This window comes from Eptesicus fuscus, chromosome 16 (assembly GCF_027574615.1).
Source record: "Eptesicus fuscus isolate TK198812 chromosome 16, DD_ASM_mEF_20220401, whole genome shotgun sequence".
Taxonomy (NCBI): Eukaryota; Metazoa; Chordata; class Mammalia; order Chiroptera; family Vespertilionidae; genus Eptesicus; species Eptesicus fuscus.
This window is the reverse complement of record NC_072488.1, coordinates 54,356,824-54,381,963: the sequence shown is the minus strand read 5'-3', so window position 1 is coordinate 54,381,963 and position 25,140 is coordinate 54,356,824. Positions and strand designations below refer to the sequence as shown.

The 25,140-nt window shown below is 57.2% G+C and overlaps 1 protein-coding gene across 1 annotated transcript in view; it reads right to left on the bottom strand.

Moving 5' to 3' along the window:
- Nucleotides 1–7,119: 7,119 nt before the first annotated feature.
- Nucleotides 7,120–25,140, bottom strand: part of ATOH8 (atonal bHLH transcription factor 8) — a 31,223-nt gene continuing 13,202 nt past the window's right edge. Inside the window, exon 3 of the mRNA XM_028131785.2 lies at nt 7,120–8,174. Within this exon, the coding sequence (XP_027987586.2) occupies nt 8,169–8,174 (6 nt within the window). The 3' untranslated portion in view covers nt 7,120–8,168. The remainder of the gene's footprint in view (nt 8,175–25,140) is intronic.

Here is a 25,140-nt window from a genome sequence, read left to right as displayed (position 1 = left end):
TGGTGATGGTTACACAACGTTGTGAATGCATTTGATGCCACTGAATTGCATACTTAAAAAATGGTTAAAAGTATAAATGCTATGTTAGGTATACTTTACCATAATAACAATTTTTTTTTTAAAGAATAAGTGCTGAAATAAGTTTGGGAGACAATCAGTTCTCACATGTGAGTGGGCCTCCTTACTGCAGGACTTTTCAGAGCCTTTACAAAAGGGAGATATTATGCGGTGGTCCCTGGTGGAGAGGATCATCGAACCCTTTGTTCTTAGGAGGCCTTCTCCTATTCATCTTAGAGCTCTTTATCACATTGCAATATTTGCCTTCCTAGGCTGCCTCTCACACATGGAAGAGGTATGAAAACTTTGTCAAACCCCTTGCCCTGATTTTTACTTAGAAAATAAAGTTCAGCATAGCTATCCCAAAGTGTACCCCAAAACTTGCTCTTTCGTTCTATTTTCCTCTCCAAAAAAAATGGAGATTTCTTTCCTGGTATTGGAAACATTTTGAGTTATTTAAAAAAAAAAAAAAAAGCCCAACCAGTATGGCTCTGTGGTTGAGCATTGACCTATGAACCAGGAGGTCGCAGTTCGATTCCCGGTCAGGGCACGTGCCCGGGTTGCAAGGCTCGATCCCCAGGAGGGGACTTGATGGAGGCAGCCGACGATGATTCTCTCTCATCATTGATGTTTCTATCTCTCTCTTCCTTCCTCTCTGAAATCAATAAAAACATCTTTTTTAAAAAATAAAACAGAGAACTGGCGTTGTTGTTTTAAAAGTGTGCGTGTAGCATGCATGTGCGTACGCGCAAAGGGAAATTCCCTGGGAACTTCCGGTGTGGAGTTGGGAAAGAAACCCAGAGGGTGAAGGCATGCTGTCTGTGGGCCACATAGCTTTGAAGGTAGCTTGGGGTATGGGTTTGAAAGGGGCTCAATCAGGGGTCTCGGGGCTGGGGTGATGTGGCTGGTCCAGGGCCTGCGTCTCTCCTCCCTCTGCTGAGGGGGGTGAGTGCCCAGGCAGCTGCCGTGTTTGCTCATGACCTTTCCAGTGGGACCATATGCCACAGTCTCCTGTTTGCAGGCCTCGGTCTGAGGGTGCCCTGGAGTTGGGTAGGGGGTGTTAGAGTGAAAAAAGGAGACTGGACTCACTCCCAGCTGTGGGACAACTTCGTGAGTCACAGCCCAGAAATGCAGTCAGGAAGTGGAGCCAGAGGGGAGGGTATTTTTAACTGCCGGAAACATGATGAACCTGTCAAAAATACATGAAATTTGCTAAATTAATTGGGAAGAAAATGGCAAGGTCTTATTTGTTTGTTTTGTGTGAGTGTAAACATTGTTTAATGGCCGTGTTCCCTTGAGCTGAAGCATCAGTCATAGGAGGCAGTGGAGAGAGAGATTATGAGTTCAGAGGACCCAAGAGATCAAAGCCAGAGATAACCATGGGGATACCAGCCCCTGAGAGTCCTCAGAGACCCGGGGCAATGCTGGGCTTCTCACTGGGTGGAGGGGGGATGATTTTATTTCTAAACTAGAGGCCAGTGCATGAAATTTGTGCATAGGGGGTGGAGGGTCCCTCAGCCCGGCCTGTACCCTCTCGCAATCCAGGACCCCTCAGGGGATGTCAGGTTGCTGGTTTAGGCCCGATCCCGCAGGGGACCACTGGCTCCTAACCTCTGGCCTGCCTGCTTGATTGCCCCTAACCACTCGCCTGCCTGCCTGATTGCCCCTAACCACTTGCCTGCCTGCTTAATTGCCCCTAACCACCTCTGCCTCGGCTTCCCCCACTGTGGCTTCATCTGGAAGGACGTCTGGAATGATGTCCGGAAGGTCTTTCGGCTGTCTAGTCTAATTAAGATATTATGCTTTTATTATTATTCATGAACAAGAGCATGTAGGACAGGAGGACAGGGGGACAGGCACCTGGGCCACCGCTGTTGGGGAAAACAGGGTCTCTGTCTGCCCAGGTTCTGGGCTTGAGAGCACTGGAGTTCCAGGGACACCAGAGGGCCGGGTGGGTGCAATGCAGAGGCAAGTTAGATTTAAAAGGAACCGTTTCTCTTTTTCCTGGTGCCTGGGAGGTGGTCAGCTGCTTCAGAGTGAAGCTGAACATCTTTTTCCCAGCCTCTGGCTGCCAGAAAGTCATTGAAATAGACAATGAACACAAACTTCCTACCTTTTAGGCACAGAAGTTGCAGCTGATCCTCTGGGTGAAGAACGGAAGGGTTATGTGGTTCGAATCATTGGTGGGAATGGCACACAAGGTTTCCCCATGAAGCAGGGGTCTTGACCCATGGCCCTGCCCGCCTGCAGCTAAGGGGCGTTCCTGCTATAGACCCAGGAGGACTGGAGAGAGAAAGCGCAAATCTGTTCGGCGGGGGCGGGGGAGGGGGGAGGAGTGGCATTGTGGATGTCCGTCTCAGTATTCTCAGTGGTCATTGTGAAAAAAGGGGACAGGGGGAGATATTCCTGGTCTCCCCGATACCACTGTGCCTCGTCGCCTGGGGCCCAAAAGAGCTAGCCGAATCAGCAAACTTATCAATCTCTAAAGAAGATGATGGCTCTGGCCAGTTTGGCTCAGTGGATAGAGTGTTGGCCTGTGGACTGAAGGGTCCAGGGTTCGATTCTTGTCAAGGGCACATGCCTGGGTTTCGGGCTTGATCCCCAGTAGGGGGCATGCAAGAGGCAGCCGATCCATGATTCTCTCTCATCATTCATGTTTCTCTCTCTCTCTCTCCCTCTCCCTTCCTCTCTGAAATCAATAGAAATATATTAAAGAAGAAGAAGAAGAAGAAGAAGAAGAAGAAGAAGAAGAAGAAGAAGAAGCAGCTGTGCGCCAATATGTTGTGAGAAAGCCCCTAAACAAAGAAGGTAAGAATCCTCGGACCAAAGCACCCGACATTCAGCATCTTGTTACTCCACGGGCCCTGCAGTGCAAACCCAAGTTGGTGTAACTTCTCTGAAGAAACAGCATAGTAAGAAGAAAAAAGGAAGAGGCCACAAAATATCCTAAACTTTGGGATAAGAGAATGAAGAGGCCAAAGAAAATTCCAGGAACAGACCAAGAGACAGAGGCTGTCCTTTCTGAGAGCTTCTCCCTCTCAGCCTGAGTCCAGTCAAAAGTGAGCTTTCCTCAGAGTAACAAATAGATAAGAACAGACACGGGGTGGCGGGGTGGGGGTTGGGGGGAACTCTTTCATTGCAGCAACCAGTAGGGTTCAGAATCTGACGTCGTGGGCAGCCAGAGAAATGGAAACTGGGACGTGCCTGAGGAAGGGGGGCTGCTAGGATGTTAGGCTGAGATTCAGCCAGTGCCCCCAGATGGCCAAACGGGAGGCCCGGAGACTGGAAGGTGCTGAAGACACTGAGAAGAGGATGGGACCATCGGCGACAGGTCCGATGGGCGGCTAAGGCGCCTGGACGTTGACCCGGAGGTGTGGGCCCAGGGAAGGGACTTCAGAAATAAACCTCTCTGTCAGCCACAGCGGAGGAAGGGCTGGCCAGGGACGCATCAGAGGGGGCAGGGGGGGGGGGAGCTAGGAGGTGGCCACCCAGCCCCGGGAGCAATAATGAAGGGCCCTCCTGACACAGCCTCAGGCACGCCACGGTGGTGCCCAGGAGGTCTGCCTGAGGTGTCCCCACTGCAGTTACTCCAGGCAGGGCAGCCCTGAGGCCAGGATGGCAGAGAGAGCGCGCCTCTTCCATTGATGGAGAGCGGCTGCCTGGAGCCCTGAGAAGAAGAACTGCCCCTGATTGGTGATGTCTGGGGTGGGAGGTGCGGGAGTGAGGCGGCGCTCATTCATATTCACCCTCACGCACCCAATAAATGTTTACTCAGCACCGGCTACCTGCCAGGCACAGGTGCTGTGAAGCCATCCTCTCTGCAGGGCTCAGTTCTCTAGGGCTCAGCCACAGAAAGAGCAAAACGCCCCTCTTGCCGCCCCCCCCCCGCCCTGCTCCCCGCACCCCCCCGCCCGGACTCCGCTTCGCTCTGCACCTTCTCCCTCGGAGCTCCTCGGAGGCCTTGGGAAAGGCCTGTGTCCCATTCTTCCAGGGTCTCGAACCAATTAGCTGCTTGGTAGTTATTTGTGGAAGAACATAAATGCATGAATTACCATATTTTCCACTTTTAGTCATTTATTTAACAAGGTAACTAATATAGACATTTTGCAAGACCTTTCCAAGGATTTGGGGGTGAATTATGCCCAAGCTTTGCCCTCTAGGAGGCGCCACCTGAGGATTAAACACGTGCCCAGACACCTGTAAAACCGTCCCACTTTATAAATCCAAACTCCTCGGGGCACCTGGCTTCAGGAAGGCAGACACGCTTGTCTGGGGTCCAGGGGACCAGAGGGAATGTGCATGAGGTGAACACCCATGGGGCAAAGGGTGAGGCCAGCTGCCCCTCCCCCGCCCATGCCAGCCCCAGCCCAGGCAGGGCCCCCTCCATGCCTCCCTGTCCCCCCTGGAGCCTCGAAACAGAACACAGCTGTGCAGGTGGGGTGGCAGCGGGAGGTCAGAGTGAGAATGGCAACACAGATCCCCTGAAAGGAAACACGCGGAGACGTCCGAGTCTTGCTCTCCAAAGGCCAGGCTCTTTGTCACCCCGGCTGCTGGCACCGCCCCCTTTGTAGCCCAGGAAGCCGCACGGAAGGAGCAGGGCAAGCGCAGTCGAGGCTCCAGCCCTGTTGCCGGCTTCCCATGCTGACCGCACGGCACCTGTCTCAGCCCAGTCCGCTGTGCCCACGGCTCTGTCCTATCGCGGGCACAGAGGGGCTCTGTCGGTTCCCCCAGCTCCGAGCACAGTCCCTGCCCGTGGCTGTGCTATCCAGTTCTCAGCCCCTGGGACCTGCCCACTCCTGCCTCCCCGGCTTGTGAGAAAGGGGAGATGGTGGTGGTGGTGGTGGTGGTGGGGTAACCAGGAAAAGAAATAGGACAGCACTTGGAGGACATGGTGAGGTAGAGCGGGGGAAGGAGGAGGTCTCGGGGCAGAGTGGTGGGCCATGGGGACAGGAAGTAGTGTGGGGAGATGGAATCTCCTAGGAAAGCAGGCACGCTTGTCTGGGGTCCAGGGGACCAGAGGGAATGTGCACGAGGTGAACACCCATGGGGCAAAGGGTGAGGCCAGCTGCCCACTCTGACCTCTCGCTGCCACCCCACCTGCTGTTTCGAGGCTCCATGGGGACAGGGAAGCATGGAGGGGTCTGCCTGGACTGGGGCTGGCATGGGTGGGGGAGGGGCAGCTGGCCTCACCCTTTGCCCCATGGGTGTGTCTGCCTTCCTGGGCCAAGCCATGAGCCCCAAAAGGGACCCAAGGACTTGTGGAACCCCCTTATCTTTCCTCCTGCCGAGAGGAGGCAGCATGGGTGCTGCAGGAACCAGGCACGTACACAGATGTGCACACACAGGCCTCTCACGCAGATCCCCAGGTCCCTGGAGAGGGTCCCCGTGCCCCTGTGGCTGGTGGCTGATGAGCCATCACTGCATTTGGGGCCAGGACCCAGAGCAAACGACAGAGCAAGGAGGGCGAGGAGAAACAAACCTGCAGGTGGCTCTGGGACCCGGAACCCTCAGCCGGTGTGGGAATCCCTCACGGGGCCCCAGGAGGGTGCTCGTCAGCGTGTTTATTTTGGTGAGGGTCTTCTTGTAGGGCTGCTTACAGAAAACTGTCTAGCGGCTGCTGATGAACTATTACCGTCTGTCTGTCTGTACAGAAGCATGAGTTCTGTGAAGACAGGCGCTCCGTGGGGTCCATTTCGTTATCACCAGCACTCAGCCTATGGCGGCACGCCGCCGGTGGTCAATAGAGGCTTTGGTGTGACAGGGAAGTGTGCAGTGAAGGCCATAAACAGGAAAGGAGTGGGCAGTGGAGGCCATGGGCTGTTTCTGGGTGGTAAGGCCGTGGGTCTGGTCCCCTGGCAGTGGGATGGGGGTACTCCCCCCCCCGACACCCGTTAGTAACAGAGAGAGGGTCCCCTGGTGCCAGGTTTGATGCTGATTGGTCCCATGTCCTGCTTTCCTAGGAAGTGCCACAGGCATTACTCAGAGGTTCAGAGGGGCGACGGGGTGGGGCTGTGACCTGCGTCTGGAGTCCCAGGGGGGCTGACCTTCCTAACTGTGCCCTCTCAGCCCCCATTCCTGCCCACTCTGGCTGGCTGGCTCCCAGGAGCTGATGAAATTTGAATCTATCTGAAATGAAATTCCCTTACCTGGGAAGGTACATAAGTGCACGTACACACAAGAAGGTGTGTGTGTGTGTGTGTGTGTGTGTGTGTGTTCCGGGGACTCTGAGCAATCTTGGTCCCTGGGTTCTGCCCAGATATTGGTCCTTGCAAGGGGCCACGCAGGGGCCATGAGCGCAGGAGGAGGCTTCTTACCGTGTTTCACCCGCAGACACCCCAGCCCAGCCCAGAAGCCCCCAGAGCAGACAGGAGAGGAAGACACGGGAGGGACAAGGGACAGAGGTGCATCCTGCACGAGCACAGCCTTCTCCCCTCTTCGCCTCCCTCCCCTGGGGCAGCCCTGCCCCACCCCACAGCCCTTCCACAGTCCTTTCCTGGTTCTTAGTACCCTCCCCTGTCTGCAATGGGCCCTTATCGCCCTCTTAGGCACGCGTACTGGGATGAGGTGAGGTGATAAGGCTACCCAAGGACTTTGAGCTGGGACCGACTGGGGGCTGGAAAGGGGATAAGAGCACAGGATTTGGAGTGAGGCCACCCTGCTTTGAGAACCAGCTGTCACTGACGAGCCATAGCTCCATGGGGCCTCAGTTTCCTCAACTATAAAATGGGATTGAAAGTACAGCCCCCACCTCATGCACTTGTGCTATGGATTAAGTGAGGCACGAAGTGGAGCGAGCTCTCCACATGTTCCTGCCAGGCCCCTGGTCATTAGTGCAGGCGGAGGCCATGGTGAGTGCCCCTCTGCCCCTTGCGCGCACGCGCGCGCGCACACACACACGCACACACACACACGCACATACATACACACACACACACACTGCCCACTTCCTGAAGGGCTCCCAATCTCTAGGCAGAGATCCACCTCTCCCCTCCTCCAGCGCGCCCCCCTCAACTCACCAGTCAGAGCCCTGCTCACCCACAGAGTCCACTCAACACAAGCAAGTGTTTTCTTTACACGTTGGGGCTTTTACTTCAATTTGAAGCAGATGGTTGAGCACAGATATGAACAGCTTTGGCCGTTTGAGCAAAGAAAGGAGAAGGCCTTGGCTTTAAACATGCCCCACTCCCCCACATACTGGCCCATTCCGCTGGTCCCTTCCTCCCTCTGCCCCCTGCGTAACTAGTAAGAGAACACTGGCCTCCAAGCAGGCGCCATCTCGTTGGCCCAGCCAGGAGGGCCGGCCATGGGCAGGGAGTGTTGGCTGGGGAGCAAAGACCCCCCCAGGCAGGTCACCTAGAGCCGGTCCCTGGGGTGGGGTATAGGGTGGTCAATATTGCTTCTCTCCCCCCATTCCCCCTTCCCATGATGCTCAGTGCCCTAGGAGAGAAGCCTGGGCCCAGAAAACATTGAGAATCAGGGTCAGAGGCCTGGGCAGCCGGTTAGAGGGAGAGAAGGGGGCCAGGACCTCAGATCCCACTCCCGACAGGCACCCCAGCCCGCCTCTCACAGCCCCCAGGGGGCTTATCTTGAACCCCACTAGCTCAGGGCTCAGTGTAGAAAGAAGGGTCCAGGTCAGAAGCTCAGGTGCACCCAATGATCACCAAACGTCCATCCTTCCCATGAGTTCTGGTGGAACTGCTGACCCGTCTTTGGCTTGAGACGGAAGGCGGGCACCAGGAGGGCACAGGACACAGGGCAGCAGTGTGGCTCTTCTCTGTGGGGCTTCCTCACCACGTCTTGTTCAGTGTCTCTGTGGTGTCTTTGGCAATGAATTGCTGCAGCCGGAAGGTGGGCCTCGGGCCCCAGGCAAGAGGGAGGCTGAGCTCTCCCCTCCCCGCCAGGCAGAGGGCAAAGTGCAGTCACTGTGGAGTGGCCAGGCGGGCGGGAGGGTGAGAGGGAGGCAGCGTGTTCCTGTCTGACCCTGAGAGGCAGTGGTCTGAGCATCGGGCGGCACCTTGAAGAAGACGAGGCTGGATTTGGCGAGCTCCCTTCTCCTCAGGCTCGACTGGAAAGAGGGCCCACAGCACGTCCTTGGTCCAGCGCAGGGCCAGTCACTCCTGAAAAAAAAAACCAGCCAACCATCAGAAGCTGCCCCTACTCATTCTGACTCATTTCCAGAGGCCGACCAGGACCAGCCCCCCAGGCCCTGCTCTCACTCAGTCATCACAGCGGCCCTGGTTGGGCCCAGGCAGGGGGCTGCAGAAAGTGGATGAGCCAGCATTTGGACCCAGGACTGGCTGCCTCCAGGGGCTACATTGTCCCCTTACCCGTCCTCCACCACGGTGTCACCACCACCACCACCACCTTCACCATGACCACCATGATCACGTCCACCATGACCACCACCCCAACATCACCACCACCATCACCACCACCACCACCACCATCACTACCACCACCATCACCATCACCACCATCACTACCACCACCATCACCACATCCACCACCACCACCACCATCACCACCACCATCACCACCACCACCACATCACCACATCCACCACCACCACCATCACCACAACCATCACCACCACCACCATCACTACATCACCACCACCATCACCACCATCACTACATCACCATCACCACCACCACCATCACCACCGTCACCACCCTCACCACCATCACCCCCAGCATTTCAGAGCCACTGCTGATTGTGCTGGTTTGGGGGAGTGGGCAAGGCTGCAGGGTTACAGGCAGCTCAGGGACTCCTGGTCCTGAGACCACAATGCCTGGTCACACCTCTGAGGGATGCCAGTCAGGCCTGCCCCCAGGGGGACGGTGCCCCGGCCCTTTGCCCTGCCCTGGTCGACAAGAGCACCACGCCAGGTGTCAGGGGCGGGCTACTTGCAGCCCCTCCCCCTGCAGCTGGATGACCTGAGACGAGTGACGTAACTCCTGTGCCTCAGTGTCCTCGTCTGTGAAATGACACAACTGGAGCAGGTCGAGAATGTTCAAGCTTTCTCTTAAGCGTTAGAAGTAAGTCTGAGCCGTGGACCCTAACACAGAACCCGGATCAACACGGTTCTGGTCTGCCTGGAGCATCGGGGCGAGGGGGACACCTGGGGAGGGGCCCAGAGTCCTACTGCGTTCCCTCAAACACTGCATCCCTGGGCATCTCGAGAGCCTGGGGCGCTGAGGAGCGTGACTTGAAAATCCCTAGGTTCGTCCACCTTCAAGGTCCTCACAGCCCTAACCCTCGGAAACTTCTCTGGGACCTGAACGCGGTGTTGCTTGCGAGAAAACTGGCCGGAGGGTGTGTCCTGCTCCCAGGAAGGGCCAGGAGATGGGGAAGGTCATGGGGCTGCTGGGGTTTTGGTGTTGGGGGAGGTCAGAGCTGGTGGGGAAGGCCCTGTGAGGGCCCCAAGTCCACCCCAGACATGCGGACGGGTAACGGTAGTCCCTTAACCAGGCCCAGCACACCCTGAATAAAGCAGCTCCAAACACTTCTCTCCCGATTTGCAACAACCCTGACCAAACAGCTAAGCACTTCTTTTTGAAGCCAAACATCTGTCAGGCACCTCCAACGTGCCAGGGCACTTCCTCACTTCCCCTCTCAGCGCCGGCCAGGCAACCCCGGCTCGGGCTCAGGGAAAGACGCGCTAGAAGTTGGCAGCATCAGGATTTGAATCCAGATCGGCAGCGTTAATCCTGCCACACAGGGGCTGCTCCTGCTGAAACGGAGGCTCGGGGAGCCGGGAAGGAGCCAAACCACCAGGCTGGAGGGCCTGCGGACCACAGGCCAGGGGCGCCCCGCTCAGCAGGCAGCCAGGGGGCGAGGCTGGGGCAAGGCTGAAAGCGGGGTCCAAGGAGGGCGAGGGAGCTAGGCCAGCAGGAGGGTGTGTCCTCCAGCAAACAGAGGCCGAGGAGGAGCAGGGGAAAGTGAGAGCGGGGAGCATCTTGATGTGGTGAGTCCTGGCTCACATCCTCCCAGCCACTGCGGTGCGTGGCTGGCCCCAGCAGGAATCTGCTTTTTGTTACCCAGTCTGAGGAGGAGGATTAAGAAGCAGGAAAGGAAACCCGTGGGGATGGCACTGAGTCTGTGGTCCACGGGGTGATTTACAGCCCACGTCATCCTGGCGCTGGATGCCTGGGCGGGCCCCGCCGAGGACAGCGGAGTTCCTTTCTTGTTCGGCTTGCCTGTGGTCTGGGGGAAGACGTGGGGGGGGGGGGGGGAAGCGTGAAAGGCTGGGTCGGCTGGAGTGGCCCCGGTCAGCCGGGGCCCAACCCCAAGACATCTATCAGCTCTCAGGCCCTACTGAAGCCAGGGCTGTCTCCCAAGAGCAAAGCAGAAGAGGTTACTCTGGCCAAGACCTGACCTTCAATTCCTGACCCCACCCTTCCCCTCGAGTCTACACCGGACCTGTGTTCCCACCACCCCGCTGGGCCCCGGAACCCCAGCACATGCATCATCCGTCCCAGGAAGCCTTGCGTCAGTTGGGGCGTGGTGGGAAGACGCCTGGGAGGCCTGAGGTGCCGGGACCTTCCCTGTGATGACCCAGCTGTGTGACCTTGGGGCGTGACCTCCCTCTCTGTGCTTTCAGTCCTTCGCTTGTGCAGCAAGGGGGTTGTCTGTGGGTTTGTACTCCCAGAGGGTGCTCTGCGGCACGCGAGCCAGGTGAGATGGACCTCATGAGTTTGGGAAACATCGCAGACCTTGGCCCCTCCCCGAAAGTTACTATGTCCACTAGCCTATGAAAGGCTCTGTGAAGTCCTGCAGTCGAGAAAGCCCTGTGGCTTTATTTACCCAGTGTTTTCCGAACTCATTCGCTTGATGATGCGATTGCAAGTGCATCATGAGGAGAAACTTACTCAGCCTTCTGGCAAAGTAAAGCTTCTTGAAGGCTACAAAAGGGCCCGGGGAAGTCTCAGGAACAGCAGTAAAGGGCTTGCAAGCCTCAGTCTGCAATCTGTGGGCCTTCCCTCCGGGTGCCCGCCCAGACCGACACGAGGCCACTTGCGGGGACCTGCTTCTTTCCTGCCTGATACCCGCTGGCCCAGGCTCTCAGCATCCCAACCCCAAACGCCGAGTGGAGACCTCGATTGGTGCAGCCTCAGTCCGATTTCTTCCCCTGGACCCGTCAGCTCTGGCTGAGGAACGGGAGACAAACCTGCCTATGCCATCTCTTCAGAAGGAGCTGGGGGGGGGGGTGGAGGGGGGTGAGGGTGTGCACATAAGTGAAAATACAGGGGAGCAGGAGGACAAACACTCCCCACTGTGTGACACTGATACCACAGACACCTGGCAGCATCCCCCCACCCGACCCCCGTGGGAGAAGCACAGCCTGGGAGGGCCTCTGCCATCCCTCCCCCTCTGCTGTTTGTGCTGTGGGCCAGGGCTCTGGGTACGGCTGGGTAAGGCTCTTGTCCTTCAGAACCTCCTGCACCACAGCCCCTCACCAGGGAAGATGCCCTTCAAACACGGGCTCTGCTGCTGACACAAACTCTGAAAACGAGGCAGCCTCTCCGTCCCTTTCAGGGGTCTGCCGTGCTGAGTCGGACCCGGGCGATTTGGTCAGTGAGTTGAGTTTATCACACTCAGAAGTCATCTTTTCACTGGCTCGCTCATTTGCGGTCAGAACATCCGCTCCGCGAGAACAGGGATGGGGTCTGTCGTGTTCGCTGCTGTAGTCCCAGTGCCGAGAACAGTGCCCAACACACAGCAGCATCTCAATAAATATTTGTGAACAAGTGAAAAAATATTTCTAGTTGCAGGGATTTTATTTACTATAGCTTCTCCTCCTCCCACCCCCACCCCACCCCCCCGCATTGATTTTTAGGGAGAGTGGAAGGAAGGGAAAGGGAAGAGGGAAAAATCGATGTGAGAGAGACACATAGATCAGTTGCCTCCTGCACACATCTCGACCCAGGCCAGGATCGGGCTTGCAACCCAGGTATATGCCTTTGACCCGTAATCAAACCCGGACCCTCCCGTCTGCGGCCGATGCTCTAACCACTGAGCCACTGGCCAGGGCCACTGTAGCTTTTATATACCGCAGGGTGTGTTTCCTATTTCAAATATAACATTTGAGCATTTTTGTCAATGTGCCTGTGCTTTAGGGGAGCTTTTGGTAGTTATTGTGAATCCTGAAATAATTCTGCATCTTTTTTGCTCTTGTTCACTTCCAGTGTTTCGTTCCTGATTACAGCCCCTCTGCTCACTAAGCTTGCCTCTGGCTTTAAGAGGGTTGGTTTCCTCTCCTGATCACTTCCGTGTGCTGCAGGGTAATTTCACCACATTGGGGCATTACATAAAGACAATTATATCTGCTTTCTAAATTACTTTACCTTCTAAATTCATTTTCAGTCACTGGTGTCCACTTTATCTGCTTAACCATTTCCCACTATTTTCAAATTAGACATTTTCCTGTATTTAAGCAATTCGGACACAGCCTTCGACCTGCAAAAAAAAGTTATCCAATGGGATTGAAATTCTGAAAGTTTTTTTTAAATTGGTTTGTCCTAAAAAGAGAAGTCAGGTTTCACGTGTTATTTTAAAACTAAAATATGATAGACAAGCAAAGAGGACAAACTATTTGTGGAGACCCACACTATAAAGCATTATTTCACCTTTCCCTTTTAAGTACACCAGCATGTGGGCTAGAAAGGGGGGTTCGTGTCCCATTCTGAATGCTGAACGCTGGGGTTTGTTCATCTTGGCCACAGCGTCAGTGGGCTGTGGGGCCCTGGGCAGCTGGTTAGTCTTTCCAGGCCTCGGTTTCCTCATTGTTATTTTATTTTTTTAAATATGTGTTCATTGATTTCAGAGAGGAAGGGAGGAGAGAGAGATAGAAACATCAATGATGAGAGAGCATCATTGATCGGCTGCCTCCTGCACGCCCCCCACTGGGGACTGAGCTCGCAACCCGGGCATGTGCCCTTGACCGGAATCTAACCTGGACCCTGCAGTCTGCAGGTCGATGCTCTATCCACTGAGCCACATTGTCTAGGGCTCGGTTTCCTCATTTTTAAATGAGCACAGTAGTAGTACCCACTCCTTCATTTACAAAGAATCACGTTGACAATGGAGCTGTGTCCCGTCGGGCCTGGCGTACAGTGGAAGCGCCGGAACGCCCTGGCTTACTTTCCCGCAAAGAGCTGGCTCCTCAGTTTGACTAACTGGTATTTAAAAACATAGAATAGACAGGCTGAAAAGTCTCAAAGCAAGGAACCAGAAACAGTCACTTTGAACCAACTGCCATCTTGAGCGATTTGATGTCAACGTATTCTTTTTAAAAAATAAACACAATTTTAAAAATCGCATTAAGTCACGTCCATCATCTGATGAATGGATAACCAACGTGTGGTATACCCATACAGTGGAATATTACTTGGGCATAAAAAGGAAGGAAGTACCAACATACATGACAGAACAAGATAAGCCTTGAAAACAGCATGCTAAGTGAAAGGAGCCAGACACAAGAAACCACCTCTCTCTGATTCCATTCACATAAAACGTCTTGAACAGGGAACTCCATAGATGAGTGGTTGCCTGGGGTTGGGGCTGGGGGAGGAATGCGGGAGGGAGTGATCGCTAAAGCACAGGGTTTCTTTTCAGACGGATGAAAACGCTCTGAAATGGACTGCGGCAATAGTTGCACATATCTGTGAAAATACGAAAAACCACTGAATGGTGTGTTTTAAATGGGTGAACTAATCTTGATAATAGCTGTTAAAATTTTTAAAATCTGCGTAAGTAGCACTTGTTATAGAAAAATTAGAAACTACAGAAGAGTGAACAGAAAAAAAAAAAAAATGAAATCACCTCAACCTCCCCATCAAGAGAAAACCACTGACAGCGTCGGGTGCCTTTCCCTCTGCGACATCGCCGATGCGGTGTTTTGTGGAAGTAGAATTATGCCGTGCAAACTGCGCCGTAAGCTGGTGTTTATATTCTCCCTAGCAGCCCATGCATCTTTGCATCTGGCAGATCTGCTTCCACATCTCCTCGGAGGGCCCGGCTTCGCTGAGGTTATTCTGGGCACGAGCGCAGGCCGGGGCGTCCAGCCTCCACACGTCCCAGGGAACTGGAAGCAGGTACGACCAGGCCACCCCCAGCGCCTCCCGCCCCGCCTGGCCTGGGCGCCATGGGTGACAGGCAGGAAATTTATGAGCAGCTGGAGTTGGCTGCTGTGTGCCGAGGGCAGGAACATGGCCTGAATCAAGGATCACACTGTGTCCAGGCTGGGAGGGCCCGCGGAGGTCTCAGGCGTCTGCGAGTTGCGAAGTTAAGGCCAGGGCCCCTGCTGAGCCAGGAGAATCTGCCTGGGGACCATGAATTGGGAGAAAAATTCATTTGCTCAACAAAGATTTATTGAGTTCCTCCTGGAAGCCAGCTCTGTGACAGGCACTGGGGCTCTGATCCCTTTCCCGCGGCCGCGTTCAGCCCGGCTCCAGGGGGAAGCTGCAAACCACTGCTGCTGGTAAACGCTGTCGGGGAGGGGGGGGGGGGCGCCCATCCCCCGATCTGTTCCGTTCCTCAGGCCGCTGACCAGCGGTGGCTGAGCTGGTGGGGATCCCGGCCGCCGTGTGGAACAGCGGCCCGAGCTGCTCAGAGGCCTCCCTGCCCCGCACGCCCCAGCTTCCCAGGTTGGGCATGGGTGGGTCCGGCAGGCCAAACCACTCATTCACTGAGGCCAGTGGGTATGCCCAGACCTCAGGGTCAGTCGATGTCATGCAGAAGAACTTTCCTTCCAGTGAGAAACTGCCACCGTCAGACAACGCTGAGGATGATGAGAGCAGGTGACCCCGGGGCCCCTCGTGTGCTAAGGTGCTCGGAGGGAGCTGGGTCTTGGGTTTCCTGTCCGTGCGCAGCACGCACACCCGCACTGTCCTGGAGCCTCGCTTGGGGTTCCTGCCGCCCACTGACAGGAGAGCTCCAGGCGGAAGAGGTTTTGGTGGCTGTGCCCCCGCCGTCTCCCCGTCCAGGGCAGTGAGGGCCGGCTCCAGCCCAGCCTCTTAGCCCCTGGCTCCCACCTCCACGGCAGGTGGAGAAACTCCCCCTACATCCCTCCGTGCCACGAATCATTGTGGAGCCACCGCCATCATTCCCTCGCTCACCCCACGGATCTCCAACCAGAGCTCCTGAGGGGTCTTCCACACCCCTGTCCTCCCCCAGGCCTGGGAACAGCAGCGAGTGGCTCAGTGCTCAGAGCCACCATCATTCGGGCACTGATCTTGCATTGCCTTGTCCCAGCACCACGCTGCACCCCTTCGCACTTGTGGTCGCACACAGTCCCCCGGACGACCACTGCCGCTTGCGTTTTGCAGACTAGGAACTGGGGCCTGAGCGGCTTCCTCCCTCGCCCCAGGTCACCCTGCAGGGATGCAGCAGAGCCAGGCAAACCCGGACCCCTGCAGAGTTCAGCTTCTTCACTGGCCAACGGGACTGGCAAGTCCCCAAACCATCCACCCAGCCGCCACCGTCCTGGGTTCTAAGAAAATCTCAGCCGTTGTCCCTTGGAGCCTAAGGGAAGGTGGCCGGCCCTGGGAGTCCTGGCGATGGCAGGGCTGGGCCAGCGCTCACATGGAGCCCGCTAGGCTGCAAGGGGCCCGGGAGACCGAGGCCCCCGCCGGGCTGACTCCTTCCTGGGCTGCAGGCCACTCGCTCTGGCTGCCAATCTCTGTTCCTCTCTCCATGTGCTGCCTGTATGTCTCTGTGCCAACTCTCTCTTGGCATCTCCTGTGTTTATCTCTCCACGTCCATCAGCCTATCTGTCTTTCTTGGCCCCCCATCCACCCACAGCGCAGGGCACCGCGAGGGTCGAGCTGGCCCGGGGACGCCTGCGGCCCAGCTGCTGCAGCTTCCCATCTGCTTCCCATCCTGTGACGCTGTCCGGCCAATCCCACTTGGCTGCCCGCTGCTCTTCCAGACCCAGAAGCTCAAGGACCCATGACCTTGCCCAGAGCCAGAGGAGGCACCCTGGCTGGAGGGGAGCAGACAGCTGTGCAGACAGGGGGCCAGCCAGGTGAGGAAGGCCTGCTCCCTCCCGGCCTCCACACCACACAGACACCCTCCCCCCCAGCCACAGTGTCCAGGGATCCCCATCAGGCCTGCCTCTTCAGGGCGGGGCTGCTCCCCAACACTCTTCTGCCCTCCCCAGTCCTCACCACAGAGTGACAGCAGGAGTGATGGGGCGCCAACCAGACAAGCCATTCATGCCAAAGTGCTGGCCGCCTGGTCTGTGCACAGACCACAGCGTGTCTCCCCAAGAGGAGTCTAGCTCTGGGTATTTCAAGATCAGTGGCGGCAACAATGGGGCGGCTGGGAGAGACCACAGGGTCCCTGGACAGCCCAAATAACCTAATGATTTCTGCAAACAGTGTGAAAATGCAGCTTTAAGATGAGAAAAGCACCCCGCTAGCCCTGCCCATCACCCCTAAGCCCTGCATAGACTGACTCTGGAGCCAGTATGGGATTCAGCAGGAATGGGACATCTCTGCTCGGGGGCTCTTGACTCACTACCACCCTGACCATTAGTGACAACACGAAAGTAGCTCCCAGATGCATAAGGGAGAGGCCACAACCGGAAAGAGAAACAGCTCTTCCGCCCACACTCATGCACACACACACACACTCGCCACGCCCACGGGTGTGAGCATACCCAACTCAGGTACCAGCTATGGCAGCAGGCAGCCTCTGAACCCTGACTCCCCCATTCTACCAGCTGTGTGACTTTGAGCAAGTTGCCTAACCTCTCTGTGCCTCCGTTTCTTGATCTATAAAATGGCAATAATAACAATCTTACTGCATGAGATAGTAAGCAAGATTAAGGAACACAGTGGCTACAAAGCCTAGCACTCAGCCACATGTCAGAGCACACACACGTGTGTGTGTGTGTGTGTGTGCCTGTGTTTACATGTGTGTCTCCCCCCACCCCCATTTGCTCCTCAAGGCAGGCACTGTGTCCCACTTCAGAGTGCCAAGGCCCCACTCAGTACAGGGCACAGAGGAGATGCCCGTTAGCTACTGTGGATGACAACTGGGAAACATTATTTCCTTGAGCTTCCATTATTCCAGGCATTTGGCAAATACCTTCTGAGTGTTTGGACCCAGCCAGGCTCCATTCAAAGCACGGGGGATCCTGCGGCGAGCAGAACACGCGAGGCCCTGGCCTCCCCACGCGGACATCCCGGGGGGAGCCAGTCTCCCTAAGGAAAGGAAGCCTGCCGCTTTCCGTGCCAAACAGCGTGGGCAGGTCTTTCCCCCTGACGGATGCACTTCCCTGCACTCTCCGCCAGATGTTACTGCATGTACTTTAGCTTCCTCTTGACAACTCAGGGTCGAGCCCCGAAGTGTCGGTCTACAGAAGGCTCTCCAGGTCCCTGAGACTTGCGGGGCCCTTTGCCCCGGCGCTCCACGGCCCCGAGTCCCTTGGCTCTTCTCAGCCTCTGGCGTGGCTCCGCGCGTTTTGCTGTTTCTTCCCAGACGATCAGGCCCCTGGCTGCGATTCTGGGTGCTGTCCCTGCACCTGCTCCAGGGGCTGGCCTCCCACGTCAATAGGTCGCGTCTGTTCAGCTGCTCTGACTTGAGACACCAGGGAGTCACGCTTGTAAGCACAGACTGCGAGCAGTAGGTCCCGACGGGCTCTCCTCGCCGGTGCGCGTCCGTGCTGTGCTCCAAAGGCCGGGGCCTTGGTTTGGTGCTCCAAGGGACCCGGCACCCAGAACACGGCCTGGCACGCGGCAAACACCCAAAGCTATTGATTCTCAAATAAATGTGCGGGGCCTTCCTGCTTTCTTCACCTTCCTCTGCTCGTGTAACTGAAGAGGCTGGACGGGTGACGTGGGCGGGCAGTGAGGAGGATGTTAGAGGGGGTGGGTTTGCAGGTACAGCCTGCAGGCCGCCCGCCCTCGTCCTGTGTGCGTGGTGGTGGGGCGGGTGGCAGCAGCGTATCACGGTCATGGAGGGGGCGGGTGGTTCTCAGCAACGCTGTGTAGCCGTGCTCCATGTGGGTGGGCTCACGGGCTGCCCCCCATGGGCCCATCTCTGAGTGCTCCTGACCCCGGGGGAGAGGGACAAGCTCCGAACCCCTCGGGGACCTTCAGTCATCACCCAGCGTGCACCCCCTTCCCACCTGGAGGGGAACTCGGCCCACTGAAGGGGATGCCCTCCATCGGATCCTGACAGATGGTGCTCACAGACGTGCCAGCACACCTGTGCAGGTATGTAACGCGCCTCTCTCTCTCTCTCTCTCTCTCCAGACAGCAGAGGGGCAGAGGGGCAGACCCGGTGTCCTTTGCCTGGCAACGGAATCAAGCCCTTGGTCAGCAGCCAGCCTGGTATTCACTCTCCACGTCTCTGGGTGGCGAAGGGGCATTCGGGGTCCCTCTGCCCACCTTCCCGACGGACCAGCCGTGCCCTCCGGGCAGCCCTCGGCCGGCGCTGCGCTCCTAGCTGACAAGCCCTTGCCTGGCCTGTTTCCTGGAGCCCTCCTCACCCGCAGACACCTTTTCCCGTTTTATGAACAACGTGGAGCTTGCAGCGGGCAAGTGCCTGAGGTGACAAGGCTCCCGGGTGGCTGGGCTGGGAGGCAGACCCAACCATCCCGGCTCCAGGCCCTGGACTGCCAGACACCCCCTGCCGCTCACACCTTCCCCTGCCGGGAGCGGAGGACAGTGAGGGTCTGGATTCAGGAGCAGCTACTTCGTGGGGCCAGATGAGCCTGCCTGGACCCCATCCAGCCGCCAGCTGTGCGACCCTGGGCGATCTGGGTCCCAGCCTGTTCATCTGGCCCCAGGGTCAGTGATGTGGCCCTGAGGAGGCTGCCACGGGAGTCGAGAGAATAACGGGCACGAACGGGCTCTGCAAACGGTGCAGTGCTGGGCACAGGCACCAGGCTGCCGGCTCTCCACTGGCACTCGCTTGGCAGGGCTGCCGCGAGGGTGGGCAAGCTCGCGGAGGTGGGCTCTGCCATGGTGATTGAGGCGATGACACTGGTTAGCCGCACTGGGGAGGAAACCTCTTGTCCCAGGTGAGGGTCAACCCTCCAGGGATGAGCCACCTGACTGTGCACCCTGCCGCCTTCCCAGCCGAGAGACCTGCATGTCTTTCTCAGTTTCAGGAGGAGCCCCCGACTCCACGGAAGGTAGGGGATGTCCGGGCAGGACTCGCTGAACTGGCGAGGAGACGTGTTCTCTGCGGTGAGGCCGGCGCCCTGCCTTTGGGCGCCGTGTGAGGACGAAGTGTGCGGGGCTCTGGCAGCCACTGTGCGGCCATGAGGTGAGGACCCAGGGCCCGGGGCCCAGGAAGCAGCCTCCTCCCTTCAGCCTTCCACGCAGTGAGGAACAGGGGCCCCTGGGAGTTGGAGCTGCTGCTGGAGGGTTTTCTGTGATACATGCAAAGCTTTCCTCACCGAGTCCAGGGAGAAAGGCACCAGCTTCCCGAACAGAGGTCTGGGCGAGCCCTGGCCCTCCTCTGGCTCCGTCCGGAAGCCCCTGGCTCGTCCTTCCATAGAGTCTTTGCCGTCAGCACAGCACAGTCAGCCCCCACAGTGTGCATTTTAGTTGAAGGAACAGTGTGTGGTTATTTGGGGGCCCTACTGTGTGACGGGAGCTGGGACACAGAGATGAAAAGGCTCCCGGGCCAGCTCGAGAGGCAAGCCCCAGATAACACTGTGTAAGGAACGCAGCGTATTGGTCATAGCCCATCATATATCGTGTAACAGGTCACCTACAAATATAATCTAACGTAACGATAGAACATGAACTCTAATGTATCACATAATGGCGTGTCTCATAATAGGACACTTTCTATCATGACTTCATAGTGGATCATCTGATGCTCTCCTGAATTAGACGGGACACACCCCTGTGGGAAGCGCAGTGAGGGGGCCATGCCATGGGGCCTGGGAGGAGGCTGCGGTAGGGGTCAGAGAGGGCTTCCAGGAGCTGAGCCTTCCAGAATGAGCAGGAGTCAGCCAGACAGGGGAGAAGGCATGCCAGGCGGCAGGGGTGGCATGAGCACAGAGGTCATAAATAGCCCCTTTGCGCGAGGAGTTCCGTGTTGCTGGGGTGTAAATTGGGACACAGGGAATGACCGGCTGGAGCCAGGTCACTTGAGGAGGCGGGTCAGGTGTCCTATAAGGAAGTCCGGCCTCCACCCTCGGCCTGTGAGGAGCCCCTGAGGGTCCTGAGCAGGCCAGTGAGGCGGTGAGACCTGGCTCTCAGCAGAGCTGCTGGGAGGGCTCAGGTGGGGGCAGACTGGCAGAGGAGCACTGGGCACTGGGCCAGGCCCCAGGGGGCTGCAAATTCTGGGTGGAGGGCCTTGATGGGGGGAATGGGTCCTACTTTGCTTTCTAAAATATTTGTACCAGGAGCTGAGGAAGGCAAGGATTTGTACTTCCCCTAGAATCAGCTTTCTGGTTCACCGGGGCAGGTAGAAAGGGGACAACCTGCTCCAAGACAGGCGGGAGCCAGGACCTGCCGGCGCCCCTGTCCCCCGCCTCCCACTGTGCTGGGCCCAGCGGCTAAGGCCAGGCAGTGGGCAGGGCAGGCCCAATCACCCCTGTCTTCCTGCCCCCCCCCCCCCATTTTCCTCTTGAACAGTGGTCCCCAACCTTTTTTTGGCCACGCCCCATCTAAGCATCTCTAAAATCCTGAGGCCGCCCTTCCCCCGTGACGTATAATTCTTATTGTATTCAAAAAGTGAACTCCTATCCACGTGGAGGAAGCCTAGAAGGCCATTAGTGTGGTCTAAACAAGCTTCCAAAGAACATGGCATCCATGAAAGAGAAAAACAAAAGAACAAAAGGACAGTGGAAGTGCTGAGGAAGAAACCACTAACAGATTGCTAAAAATAATAATAATATGAAGTGATAAGAAAAATAGCAAAGTTTCACCCAAAACATATAATAGAAAACTGAAATGCATAAATATGTCACAATATATATTTATATACTGTATATGAGACCCCTAGAACCATAAGAAATGCAAAAAGTAACAACTCATTCTCGAATTGCCCGCCCGCCCTTAAAAAATCAAACTGCCCCCCTGTGGGGCGTGTGCCCCACGTTGGGAACCACTGATCTAGAAGCAATTTCTGGCCACGGGGCCAACGCCACATCATCGCCAGGGGCCTGGGCCGGCGGCCACTCCTCTCCCCCAGGTCTTCCTCACCGTGGGCCCCACCAAGTACAGCTTCGCAGGCAGGAGACATGGGAGGGAGGGTGGAGTTCACAAAACAATTTCACATTCTTTTTGTGCCATGGATCCCTCTAGCGATCGGGAGGCTGGGTGGGCACCTCCCAGATAACACCCTGGAGCAAGGCCACCCAGCCACGCAGCCGAGGCTCGCTGCAGAGTCCGGACCCAGACACCTGCCCGGCGGGGCCACAGTGGGGGGGGGGGGGAGGGAACTCATCGGCCTGCACTGAGCCCTTCAGATTAATGGCCCTGAAACGGCGATAAACATAAATATCGGGTCCTGCTGGAGCTGCCATCTCTCCAACTGAAACGGGAGGAGAGCAGAGAGGACTGCAAGGAGAATGAAGTCCGGGGCCAGAGTACAGTGTGGATGAAATGCACAAACACCCTGCAAAGCCCAGAATTTTTGCTTGTGAAAACCTGGCCACCCACAGCAGCACGGATGACAGGCTTTTTCCACGGCCGGGGTCGGGGGCTGCCGGAGCTTCTGGGTCTGATGCAACTGTGGGGGTGGGGGTGGGGGGGCAGGCAGTGTGAAAGGGGTACAGGGACTTGAGAAAGTAAGGGGGAAACCTCCAGTGCCCTGGCCCTGACCTGTGCGCACCCCCCGCCGCCCCCCTCCCCCCTCCGCATCACATCACCTCCATCTGACACCTGGGAGGTGCCTCCTCACCTCCACCGGGCAGCCAGGCCGCCGCCTCGCTCCTCCTCCAGGACCCAGGGGGCGAGGAAGGCGGCCAGGCCTTGGCCTCTCCTGTCCTCCCCACGGCTGGCCTCCCGGCTGCCAGCACAGCCGCAGCACCCCACGGGCCCCCAACAGGCTACCGGGGACCGCTCCCAGGAGGCGCCCCGATCCCAGGCAAACATCTCCCAGAAGTTTTTTTTTTTTTTTTTTTTTTCCCCAGAAGTTTTGGCAGTGGTGGCAGCCAGTTCTTTAAAAAGGTTCCATGTCACTCTGCAATCAGCTGGGCGACCCAGGACCTGGGGTGTGTATTAACACCGCCGTCCTCCCAACGCGCCCCGTGTTCTCTCTGATGAGCTGATGGGTCTCCCTGCTGTCTCTGCCCCACCCTCCCTCCACACGGACGCTGTTCACACCTGTGTGTTCGGTGTACGGCTGTGCTCACTTTCTGCTGAACGCGTTGATGGCCTGGGCCCTGCCCACTCGGTGTCCGCCCAGGCACCCCTTTCTCTCCTGTCCCCTCAAGCTGAGGTTTTGCAAAAACAGTCACTTCCAACCATCCCCGGTTTTAACAGCTTTGAGAAGAAGGAAAAAAAAAAAAAAAAGTTCAGCAGCACCCAGGGTAACTAATTAGGTGGCCTTCGGGCACCTCGGGGGGAGAAGGAAAGTCACGGCGGTGTAAGAAGAGGAAGAAACAACATTAAAAGAAAACACGGGGGAGCAAAATAAAAACCAGAGATAAAAAGTCCAGAGAAAACAGCGGCGCCTGAGAAACAAGAGTTCCAGCCGCCAACTTTTACGGCGTCCAGCCCTGTTATTCATAAGCGAGTTTCCTCTCTCACAAAGGACCTTTTGCACGGTTCTCCCGCGGCCTCCAAACCAGCTGCTCGCGCTGTTGTATCCTGAGTGATGATGAGGCTCTGAAAGGGTGTTTTGGGAACAGATGGCCAGGGGAGAGCTGGGGAATGTGCCAGCAGAGGCTGGGCGGGCTGCCAAGGCCTGCGGTGACTGAGTGCTTGGGCTTCCAGCTCGCGTGCTTTCCCTGCCCTCTGCCCTCCGTGGCGCCAGCAGGCCTTCCCAGCGAGAGCTCGGAACATCTGGAGTCTGGGGCTGCCAGGAGGGGGGGCCGCAGCGGCGGCGGGCGGGGGACCCTCTGTTCCAGCGGAGCTCCCATGGACTCACCACCAGGCCCGCCTCGCGGAACAGCTAATCAAAACCACAGCGCCCGAATGGGAACCAGGCGCGCTCCCAGCTGCAGCCGGAGGCCGCCAGGCGGCTTAACCCGGTGTCAGGCCTCGCTGGCGGCACCGCGCAGGGCCGGTGACACCCCCGGCCCACCCCGCCCCGTACCACCCCCAGCGCCGCCACCAGTGGGGTACCGGCTCCCCGCAGCTTAATGAAGCCTCCACGTGCTGCCGCCTGGCTGCTTACATAAGACGGCGGCTCTGGCGAGGCCCCGCACCCGGCCTCTGCTGGGCGCCACCTGGGCGCAGGCCACCCGGCGGGGCTGTGCGTCCGCTCCAGGGCCGGGCAGGCCTCGGGAGCTGAAGAGCTCGGGCTGTGGAACCAAGAGTCAGACTTGTAACAGCTCCACCACTTCCAGCCACATGGCCTCGGGCAAGAGCCTTTCTCTCGGCCTCAGTTTCCCCCGTGCTATGGGGTGCCACAGAGATCACGTACGCGAGGTGCCTGGCACCGCGGGTCCTTACCACACAGTCAGTGTGACGGGTGGGGGTAATCGGTCTATTAGCATTATTTCTGCGTGAAACCAACGCCATGCATGTTCTTTTGCTGGGAGTCCGTGAACTTCAGAAGCCGAGGGATTTCTGGTCTGGCTACATACTCGCCCCCTTTTACGGTGCAGGAGCAGGGGTTCAGCCTAAAGTGCTAAAGAGGGAAGAACCCCCGCTCAGAACTGCTTGCCCTCACCTGCGTTTTGGCTGGTCAGTCACTCCTCCAGCCCTGGGGACTGCCCTTTTCTGAGATGCTCCTCCCTGGGGTTCCACATAAGGTTACCTTGTAGCTGTAAATTCCCAAGATTTCCTTTCCGGCACTCACAGAAAATGCCAGCCCTTTCTCATAAGGGAGGGATCTTGTTTCATCCTTCCAGCGAGGCGGCACAGAAAGCACGCAGGCTCTCACTTCAGGGGTGAGAGAATGGGGGTCAGAGAGGTTAGGTGACATGCCCAAGGACACACAGCTAGGAAGCGCCAAGATCAGGACTCCAATGCAGGTCTCCAGCCCCAAATCTCTACACGTCACCTACTTCACGGTCTTAGCAAGGGTCTCCCTGTTGTGTGCCTTAATGTTAAATGACAGCACCACAGGGAACCGAAAAGAACTGCAGTGTTCTCTCGACCTGACCTCCATCTACATAGACATCTTCCTCCAGGTTCCAGAAGGGAGGGAACAGCCTCTGCGGGGGCTTCCAGAGGGGCGCCCTGGCTCAAAGAGGGCCTCCCAGGGGCTCTCTGATTGAGTCTGCATTCCAAAGGCTGATCACTGAGAGCCTTAAAGGGGGCCTCCCATGTCCCCTGATGGTTAGTTCTTACTCACTCCTAGAGGCCCGATGCACAAAATTTGTGCAAGGGGCTTGGCCCCTGGCTGCCTCTGCCTGGGCCCTCCGCCCGCCGTGGCGGCTGCCTCAGCCCTCCCAGCCCCGGCTTCATCCAGAAGGTCGTCCGGAAGGATGTCCGGAAGGATGTCCGGAAGGACGTCTGGTCTAATTAGCATATTACGCTTTTATTATTATAGATACCCGAGACCCCACGTTTTCATTCATACACAGCATGTTAGGGATCTGTGAGTCCATGTCAGGAGGGGAGCGGTTTGAAAAAGGAGAGAGGAGGGGGGTGAAAACAACGTGAAAGGGGAGAGGAAAGCAGCGCCCCCAGCCTCTACCCCCACGGTGGGACCACCCAGGGAACGTCTGAGGGCAGCGGGAAGCGGCTCTGAGCTCACCTGGGAGGCTCTCCCGCCAGTGATCCCTCCAGCCAGCCCCTGCCAGGCTTGTGGGCTCACGGTGTCAAATTGAGAGGAGAAACAGCAGCTGAGAGAACACTCCGTGTTAGAACAAACAGCTGGTGACAAACGTCTATGTAATTGGAATGCCAGAAAAAATAAACTGCATCCATTTTTATGACAAGAAGGAAATTTGATGGTGATTTCCCACCCGCCCCCCGTTTTCCCAGCATAGAC